At 44.6% G+C, this 10,377-nt stretch overlaps 1 protein-coding gene across 3 annotated transcripts in view; it reads right to left on the bottom strand.

The window, feature by feature from the left end:
- Positions 1–262: 262 nt before the first annotated feature.
- The window catches only part of Gcnt2 (glucosaminyl (N-acetyl) transferase 2 (I blood group)), a 94,273-nt gene continuing 84,158 nt past the window's right edge, over positions 263–10,377 (bottom strand). For all 3 annotated transcript variants that reach the window (XM_055595151.1, XM_055595152.1, XM_055595150.1), the window contains exons 2-3: positions 3,816–3,908; positions 263–2,907 (exon numbers count right to left, since the gene is read on the bottom strand). In XM_055595151.1, the coding sequence (XP_055451126.1) occupies positions 2,717–2,907; positions 3,816–3,908 (284 nt within the window). In that variant the 3' untranslated portion in view covers positions 263–2,716. The remainder of the gene's footprint in view (positions 2,908–3,815; positions 3,909–10,377) is intronic.

Raw genomic sequence — 10,377 nt, 5'->3', positions numbered from 1 at the left:
CAAACATACATACAATCAGTACACACACAAATGCATAAAGAAAACGAATTTTCTATTTATCCTGTTGTTCTCAATTGCTCTCTCCTTACCTGAGAAAGGGATAGGTCAGTTATTATTTTAGTGGATTGATAATTTTAGACAACTACTCATGTGTAAATGTTTCTTTTGTCCTTTTTAAAGCTGGGGGGGGGGAACTGCACCATTGAACGTGTTCTTTAGTGCATTATTATCCAGGTATCAAACAAACACGCACACTATCCCAGAAGGTGGAAAACAATATATTAATTTATTTCCAAGAAAACAAAACCAGAAAACATCATCGAAACCAAAAACGGATACAGTAGGTGAGGGTACCTTCAGCGCTAGCTCACTAGCTAAACTGCTATTCTCTTCCCATATTAAAGTCTTTATAATACAGAGGTGACCAGCAATGGGCATGTAAACTTCTACTCCAGAATAAGTTCTCATTTTCCATGAGAGATCCAGTGTAAAACATTTCTCTTCAGGTGCTATCATCACATGACAATCGAACGAGAGACCCGGCTTAGACTTTGCCTTCACCTGGCGCATCCTACCTTTCGGCCCCTTTACTACCCGATTCAACCCCATTTTATCTTTCAGTAGGATAAAAAAACAAAAACAAAAACAGTTTTACATGAAAGTGATTCCCTTTAAAGATGATTAACATTCAGCAGGTACAATTACAGCACAATAATGAAATTGTGGTAAGTGACATCATTTAAAGCAAGTGTGATGTTGTTGTTTCCACTAGAACAAGTAAGGATTTATAAACACAACGGGGCTAGTAAGGATAATCACATTTAATAAACTGCACTTATCCATCTGTGTGTGTGTGTGTTTGGTGGGTGGGGTGACCAATGCGACACGTGTGGGGGTTGGGGAGTCACTTTTGGGAGTGGACTCTCTCCCTCCATCATGTGGGTTCCAGGAATTGAACCCAGTTGTCAGGCATGGAAGCATGGACCCCCCCCCCCCCATTAAATCCTGACAGAACTTTTTCTCAATATTGACACTGAGACCATTCTTAAACTCCACCTTCTCTCCACAGCCCTAAGGAAATGAGCTGAAAGGAGCAGAAAGGCAACCCAAATCCATAGAATTTGCTTCCTAACAATCATAAACCATCCTAAGGCTTGTTACATCATCTGAGCGATGAAGTAACCGGGGGTGGGGAAGGGGGAGGTGGGGACCAAGTTCTGAATAAAACGAGACAAGGAGGAGCCGGAGGGGGCACAACAGGCTTTAGCTTTTGTCGTCCCCCTGCCCCCCCCCATCTCTGGATGAATCTATTAATAAATTACTGATCACTATGGCCTGATGTAATATATAGTTAGGCCAGGGTACGTGTGAGGTGTAGTCATTCTGTAAGACCCCAGAGCAGGATTTCAAAAGTTGATTCCAGTCCCCAAGACTTTCACCGTGGAGAAAGCATCTGTCTTGTTGCCCTTGTGTGCCGGTGAGCACGTGTCTGGAGGATCACAGACCTCCCAGAGGCGGTTGCTGATGGCAGGCTGAACGAATGACCGAGAGAACGAGTGGAAAGGGACACGGGTGTCCACCTACCACGCGGGGCTCTCGTGGGCACCGATGGCTGCGAGCTACTCGGAGGCCGTCCCGGTGTGGTTGAAGCCGTGTGCAACAGAAGTGGGTCCCCCAGCTCTCACATGGAAACGGAACCCCAGAAGTGAGTCATTCGCAGGTTCCAGACCCACACAATAGCACCTTTCCTGTGGGAAAGAAAGAAGTCCTTCATTCCTGTCAGGACGTTTCAGCGTTCTCGGTGGGAGCGAGAACGTCCTGCAACAGGACACGGAAATGTCTGGCATCCCTGAGGCCCTCTTCCTGCAGCCACTTCCTGTCTTACGGCGCATGCGGTCGATCGCTGGTTACTGGCTCTGTACCGTGCGCAGCGCTTCAGACACAAGTAAACTGAAAACGTCAGTGTTCGCAAGACCCGTTTATGATGCTGGAGATGGAGCCCAAGTCTGCACAAACGTCGGTCAAATGCGTGGACAATGAACTAACTATACAGTTCCTCAGCTCTCCAAGGTCAGTTCGTGATTAAATAGATTGGTGAGTTCCCAGAAGTCTGTCTCTATGCCCGTGTGTGGCTGAGTACACAGTTGCTAGGGAGATGGTATGAAAGCTTCCTTCTCAAATAAACCAAGTTCTGATTTTCTTAAACGGTGTTACCTACCTTCTAACAGGTGCATTTAAATGTGTAATTGACCACTGGAGTGGACTAGGATGAAGATGAGCATCAAGTGGCTGCCAGGCATTGGAGCCAGGTGTGGCTGTACACACTTGTAATAGCAGCACTCGGGGGATCAGGGTGGAAGGATTGATGAGAGTTCAAGGCCATCTTGGGCTACCTGACAAGAACCAGGCCAGGGATTCATAGCAAGACCCTACCTATCTTACAGAGAGAGAGAGAGAGAGAGAGAGAGAGAGAGATCAGAGAGAGAAGAGGGGAGGGAGAGGATGAGAGGGAGGAGAAAAGAAAAGACATTCAAAAGAAATGGCCAGACTGGCTAAAATGCCAGGACAGCTGTACCCAGCCATATTTTAAGCATAGCCGGGTAGGCACATCCTAAAACCAGTTTTTTGAAGCCTTTAGCATGGCTAAGGCAAGAGTCCTTGGAGAAGAAGGCTCTTCTTAACGCCTTCAATTTCCCTTCAGGCCAGGCTGCTCGGATCAAAAATACCAGCTGGGCTCAATGGCAGTTTCGCTCTGATTTAGTGTCCTTTCTCGATGCCTCAGCTCCAGGCATTCCACAGTAAGAGGGTACGTGTTGAGTTCAAATTTGTTAGCAAATAGGCTTTGCGAGTTAATTAGCCACTTTAAGTCTCCGTTTCCATAGATGCAGATTCCATGTACATAGTGACCTGTCGGGGAGAGGGCAGAGAAACAGAATGTCAGACGTGGTGAACAGGAGACATGGAAACCAAGCCAGTGTGATGAGACACCAGTGAAACATGACTGGGCTGCCCTAGTCCACGGAGGCTTCAACTGTTTAGGACAAACACACACTTGAATAGGAGGAGCATTAACGACACAGGAAAACAGTGCCGCAGCCGGGCTCGGTGGCACACACCTGTGATCCCAGCACTCTGGGACGCAGAGGCAGGCTAAACTCTGTGAGTTCAAGGCAAGCATGGTTTACAAAGTGAGTCCAGGACAGCCAAGAAACCCTGTCTTGCAAACAAAAAAACACAAAAAAGAATGGGCTGAAGAGATGGGTCAGAGGTTAAGAGCGCTGTCCGCTCTTCCAAAGGTCCTGAGTTCAATTCCCAGCAACCACATGGTGGCTCATAACCATCTATAATAAAATCTGTTGCCCTCTTCTGATATGTACGCATACATGCAGGCAGTGCAAGTAATAAAAAAAAAAAAAACTAAAACAAAGAAGAAACAAACAGCAACAACAACAATAACAAAGAAAACGGTGCCCCAAAGCCATCCATGCCCGAGCAGACGAGAGTTACAGATAAGTTCTGGAAGTGCAGGGGTGAGAGGTCCTTCTGTTTTGTGTTGCCCCTTCTCTGATTTCTTACAAAAGTCTATGTGTGCGTGACCTCCATCTTTGATGTGTCACTCACTAAGCCTCACTCATATGATACGTCACCACTGGACTCAGAGCTTCTGTATGTAGTAGCTTCAGCCTTCTCTAATAAGGAGCAGATCGGTCTGGCTACTCCTGTTTTCTCTGCACAAGAACCCACTTTACTAAGATTTTAATGGTCCTCATGCCAGCAGCATTGGGCAGTGCGGCCTCAGAGCGGGGACACCTTACCATGGCATCCTCCGTGCTTGTCTTCCATATCCATCCACTTCACAGCCCTGAGGTTACCCATCCAGGATGCATTTGGCATGGCGCCAGGGACTCCTGCAACGATGATAAAATGGCAGTAAGAACCGAAAGCTCAACCCACCACTCTGTCTCCACATCTCTCCTTTGTTCTTCAGGCCGTTGTATACAGAGCAGGACAGTTGTTCCCCCGACAGCAACAGCATTCTCCTCCCAAATGTGACAACCGAAAGACGCACCTGCAGACACTGCCTCATGTCCGATGGGGAAGCAGCACTGGCCTATTTGAGGGACACGGTGGCAAGCCAAGCCAACAGCCTTCATTCACCTCAATAATTTACATCACGAAAGGGCCCACTTAGCTCTACTGGGCAGTTATACCTTCAAACAATACAAAACTCATGACTGGAAACGGTGGTGGGTTTTACAATCAAAACCTCCAAGACATTTGAAAGAGAGAGAGAGAGAATATGTAGGAATCAATACAAATATGAAAGAGCCATACTCAGCTTTGTGAGAACGGTAGTATATATATATATATTATTTTTGCCATGACAAGTACAATCTATAATTTAATTTATATAGAATGTAACTGAGAGGAAATGATGTTATGCAAATACCTGCAACCCAAAAAGTAACAGCCCTCTTTTAGGAAATTGCAAGATGATAAAACATACTTTGGTAAGAGGGATAATGGTCCTTTTACACACACAAATACACACACACACACACACACACACACACACACACACACACACACTCCTCCACATTCTAAACACTGGAACATGTGGATATGCTATGTTGCATGGCAAAGAAGAATGGCAGTTACTTTTCAGCTGGGCTTCAAATAGGTTATCCTGAATTATTTCGATTGGTGCAATCTACTCATAGGAGGCAGTAATGTTACCAGCTTGAGGACCAAGGGCCCAGCAGTGGGAGTCCTGGATAGACTAGACTTAGCCTTTCACTACAGTGTACCAATCAAAGGTAAGATTAGTGGTCAACGGCAGAGAACACAGAGTTCCTATGTATTGGAAAGTACAGAGAAATGGGGCCAAGAACCTTTGGAGTACCGACACGAGCTTTAAGTTTCAAAAGAGGGAGAACTAGAATGGGATGTGGGTAAGAGTCACAGAGATTAAGCTGGTCTTTGCCAAAGCTTGCTTTGGTTGATCATTATCTCCCTTTTCGTTGTGCAAGGTGGCTGAAAGAAGTCACGATTGCTTGGCGGTCCAAGCCAGTTCTCAAGAAATGATTGCTCCTGCTTGGGTGTGATTTCAACCATGTGATGAACAGATCTCTGCTGTTCCTAGAACTCAGTGCAGATTCTGGACAGTCGCTACAGACTTCCAGCCACTTTGGGTGGGGGAATGGGGCGGGGCTCTGGAGCAGATGCTGTAAAAGCTGACATCGAGGTGCCTTTTACTTTTCTCTTTAGGCCTTTCAGCCTCAAGTGAGATAGTTTCAGTATCCTTGGAATTTAAACACTCTCCTTAAGTGCAGAAGTAAGCAAAGTTGAAGAGGCAGATGAAAAAGGAAGGCAGACAAAGAAGCAAGCCTTTCATCTGCTTAGTTACCCTGTGAGAAGAGTCAAGGATTCTCAGCAAATCAGTGTATAGTAACAGTGGAATGGGGAGGCCAAAGAATTGATTAGCCATAGGCATTTGAGGGCAGGGGAAGGGATCCCAGTGAGGGATGCAGGCGCAAAGGGAAGAAAATGAGGGGTGCTTAGAAGCAGGTGGGAACGTGGCCCAGACAGTGCTGTAGCCGGCATGTGCCACTTTGAGAGTTTTTTTCTCTCCCACCCTTCTCCATCCCTTTCTTCCGCCCTTCCAACCCTCTAAAAAAGGATGGGGGAGGGGCGATGTTATCATTAGACCTTGCTGATTAAGGGTGTCAAGTTTGATCTTTGCCGTCAGACTATCTAATTACTTCTAGTTTCTTTGTGCACGACTGCTTAACAAACTGTGACCGACAGCAGCTAACCACCAACCAGCAAACACCCTATTGCATTTATATATCTTCTGAAAAGTCCCCAGATTTCCAAACGTCATATGATCACAGAAACTACCCGCAACTGGCAAAATCACGCCTCTGTCAGAGCACGAGGTAAACCATAGTCAGCTGCTATGTCCCCCTACACCTGCGATTAAACCGAAAACATATTATTACAATATTGCTGTGTTTCTTTCCTACAGAAACCAAAAACGGTGCCTTGATTCTAGCGTTACTTCCACACCTGGAGCAACAAGACAGTCTCTATGTTGTTTACACTCTTGGTTCTGTGGTAATCTTACTGGATGTTTCCAGACAAAGGCTTGGGCTCTGGCAGCTCCAGCAAGCTAGGCCTGTCTATCTGTCCCAAGTATGCCAACCAATGGCTGGACAAAAGCAATAATGGAAAGCAGAGGAAGACTTATTCAGGGTGGCCAACCTTGGGAAAAACAAATCATGGTGTTCCCGACCCAACCCCCAAGCCCATCTTCAGGGTCCTGATGTGAGGTTTAGTTTTGAACAGAAGGCAGGAGATGTACACAATCCATCAGCCTTGGTTATGGTGTGGTCCTACCTACCACTGGCTTCCTGCCCTGTTCTGTGTGGTGATCAGAACTGTGGGAAATCCCTTTCTGGGAGGCAACACCCTCCTCCACGGTACCAGATCCTCAGCCTTTGCCTTCATCTTCGGGGATGTCCTGGGGGATTTTTAATTCTGTGGAATTCACTGATTTACAGTCTGGTGGCTGAAGTGAGGGTCTTTTCCCTGCCAAGACAGTCAGAATGTAATTTATTATAACCTCCAATGGAAAACTGACTACTGAAGAAAATGGCATGTACCAATAAGGGTGGGAGGTGAAACTCTGGACACAAACTTTGAAAGAAATGTAATAGGACTGAGCATTTAAAACTAATTTATCTCATGGTAAAACAAAACACATTTTAAAAAAACGATTAATAAAAGTGTACATTTCAGAAGAAAACAGTCTTGTTCTTTTGACCTGTAGCCACATAATTATGAGCCAATTTAAACCTAGAATTGTAACAAATCTTCCAACTAAAATAAAATGTTGCCACAACCTTTCCTATAAATAGCTGGATCTTCATCCCTTGGGGCTGTAACAGGTGAAAACCAACCTTCCTTCCTTCCCTCCCTCCCTCTTTTCTTTCTTTCTTTCCCTCTCTCTCTCTCTCTCTTTCTTTCTTTTTTGTCTCCCAGACTTGAAAGCTTTCAACAGAAAAACTTCAGTGGTTCCATCTCCCACTGCTTTGTGTTTAAATACTTTGAAGGTTATTTATTAGAGTGTTTGCCTACCCAAAAAGAAGCGTCCTTGCTTTGCTCTTGACATGTACTCTTACATAACTTGGATTAAAAAGGAAAATAATTTATAATAAACCTTGCCTGGGGAGTGTGGAAAGCCAGGAGGGAGGGGATTCAATTTATTGTACCCTGTCAAGCTAATCTGTGTGTGATGTTTATGAGTCCAGACAACTGAATTAAACATTTTCCTGACAATACAGCTCTTAACCTTTAAGCAAGTACATTTCTGAGAAGACATTTTTCTTTCTTGCTCATCAATATTGATTACACAAACTGAGAAACACATTCCAGCGATAAGATTAGCACATTTACAATTAATGAGTCCCTACCTTTTGAATAGATACACACACCCATTAATCTCTGGCTAATGGATTCCAAATGCTTATACTCCTGTCTCAAGACAGGCCTCAAACATGTTCGCTTAAACATTATCTATGGTTCATATCTATGCATAAAATATGACAGTAAAGGGTTTCCCATAGACTCCTGGGGCACAGAGAGGTCTGGAAAAAATAAGCACAGCTCCTAGCATATTACTAGATGTTCCAATGTGGTTCTTGGACTGGAAGATTGGCACAACCTGGAAACTGTAGAATCTTGGGCCCCACCCAGACTTCCTGAAACAGGACCAGCACCTCCCTAGGATCACAGAATCCTCTGCAAGATCAAGTAAGTGTGAGAAAAGATGAGAGGCTCTATCAGGAGGCCACAAGAGCACACTGCCCTGTGAAATACTTCCTTATCTCACTGCACGATCACTCCTGTTCTTCCTATCCTATCTCACTCAATTTTGTTCCAACGGTCAAACTGTTCCTCTGATATTCTTTGTTTGGTTTAATTAATTTGTCTCCGTTGCTGGGACATGTCTGTTTGCTTTTAAATTTTTTGTTGATTTTTCGAGACAGGGTTTCCCTGTGTAGCCTTGGCTGTCCTGGACTCGTTCTGAAGACCAGGCTGGCCTCAAACTCACAGAGCTCCACCCGCTTCTGCTGGAGTTACAGGAATGTGCCACCGAGACCACACTTTTTTAAATCTTTAAATTTTCGTTTTATGTGTATGTGTGTCTGGTGTCCTAGGAGCTGGAAAAGGACATTGGATCCCCTGGGACTGGAGCTCCTGGAGTTGTTAGCTGCCACATAGATGACAGGAACCAAACCCAAGCCCTCTGCTTGCTACTATCAGGCATTTTTTAGTGACTGAGCGTCTCCTCACCAATGAAGTGAGTAAATGAAATCAGTGGCTTCTTAGTTTAGACTGTAAGCCGCCCACGATGGGGGAAGGGGAGAGGATTTACATCATCTGTCTCCCGCTCACATTCATATAACACAAACAGAAGTTTCATATAACAATACTCGGGCTTCTTGCACGCGTGACATTTGTTTACACCGCCACCTAGTTTCCTTAAAAACAAACAAATAAATAAAAATAGAAATTACTAAAGTATCTTCTGAATACTCCAATGGGAAATAACTGCTACTTTTAAAATAGTCAAGCTTCAGTTCTGTCTGTAGTTGCTACTACTGTGATCATTACTGTGCTCATTGGTCGGGGGCTAGGAGGGCAGTCACAGTGCCTTTGGGTATGAGTTTATCTTCCACTCAAAGGGAATCTCAACAAAGGCTCACTTTTCTCATCATGTCCAGGATAAGGCAAAAAGAAGATTGTCAGTGTTATTAGAGAAAACATTTTCACCAAAAATTCCAATTCCCTCATTTGCTCTTCATAGGCTTCTGCAAACAGAACATTTGAGATAAAGTTTGTAGGCTAACCTGGAATGATGTTCTTGGGTCCCGGCCTTTCCCGGTCAAATAGCTGTGTTTGTTAAATAAACGAATAGGGTTCTTGGAAATGCAAGCTCTACTTATATGAACTTCATTCCTCATTATCTCCCAGTCTCTTCATCCGGAGCTGCTTGATTCAAGCTCAGATACACCCTCTTTCACTCACTTATCAGACACACAGGAAATTTAAAGCTCAAATATTGAAAGAGATTTCTCACAGTTTAATGATGGTGCTGGACAATAAGAGGTCCTAGAATGAGATCAGCTAGCAAGTAGGAAAAGCTACCATGGATGCCCCTGCTTTTGGCCATTCAAACAAATTCCTTCAAAATAAGACAAAATAATTTTTGAAAGATACAGATGTGTGTGTGTGTGTGTGTGTGTGTGTGTGTATATGAAGCTGCTGACTGTGACATTGTCACCCATACTGGCTGTCACACAATTCTGAAGTCAGGGCTTCAAGTCCGCCTGCTATTGTTGTTCGATTTTAAACAATTAGCTGCTTCCTCGAAGGCAAGGTGTAACAAATCCTGGCAGGATTTTGTCAGCGCAACCATCTCTACCTGGGGATCTATCTCCATCTCCCCCTACTTGTTTGGATACTAAAGTCCTTCAGAGAAAATGGTGTAGGATCTTCCCATAAAACTGGCCTCCGAAGAAGAAGGGTAGTCAGGTTTGTCTTTTTGTTTGTTTTGTTTTTTTTCAGGCAGGGTCTCACTATGCAGCCCTGGCTGTCCTGGAACTCACTCTGTAAAACAGGCTGTCCTCGAACTCCTAGAGATCCGAAACCGGCCATCCTCTTCCACATACTGATAATAAACCTTCTCTTCCACTATTCCTAGGAGCGCTTAAGTTTCCTTTTCCTTTCTTCTTCATTCAGTCACTACTATCTTTAGTTGTTTTATTTGTGTGAATGTGTGCCCATGGCAGCCAGTGGACATCCTGATGTGCCACCCTCAGGGCTATCACCACTTCCTCTCAAATAAGGTCTCTCATAAGTCTAGGGCTCACCAGATATACGAGGAAGTATGCCTGGCTGGAGAGACCAGTGTCCTCTGGTCTCTGCCACCCCAGTGCTGAGATTAAAAGCAGGTCTCACCTTGGATGAAGTGATAGATTTTTTGTTTGTTTGTTTGTTTGTTTTTTGTTTTAAAAGACAGGGTCTGTGTGGCCTGGATTGTCTTGGAATTTACTATGTCAAACTCAGAGATCCCCTTGCCTCTGCCTCCCGAGTGCTGGGATTGAGGGTGTTTGCCAATATACCAAGATGTGGCTCCCACGTTGGAATTTGTTTTGTTTTGTTTTTGTTTTTAATGTCAGTTCTAAGGAATAAGGTCAGGGTCTCCTTGCACTTTGCTTACTGAGCCATGCCTTCCCAGTACCCCCTCTCTTTTCTAAATGCCAAAATGGTCAGAAGGTGTAGCCTGCACAGGGCTCTGCTATGTGGTCT

Source organism: Psammomys obesus, unplaced genomic scaffold (genome assembly GCF_907164565.1).
Source record: "Psammomys obesus unplaced genomic scaffold, mPsaObe1.curated_primary_1811, whole genome shotgun sequence".
Classification (NCBI taxonomy): Eukaryota; Metazoa; Chordata; class Mammalia; order Rodentia; family Muridae; genus Psammomys; species Psammomys obesus.
The sequence above is the reverse complement of the archived record's forward strand: the minus strand, read 5'-3'. Positions and strand labels throughout refer to the sequence as shown.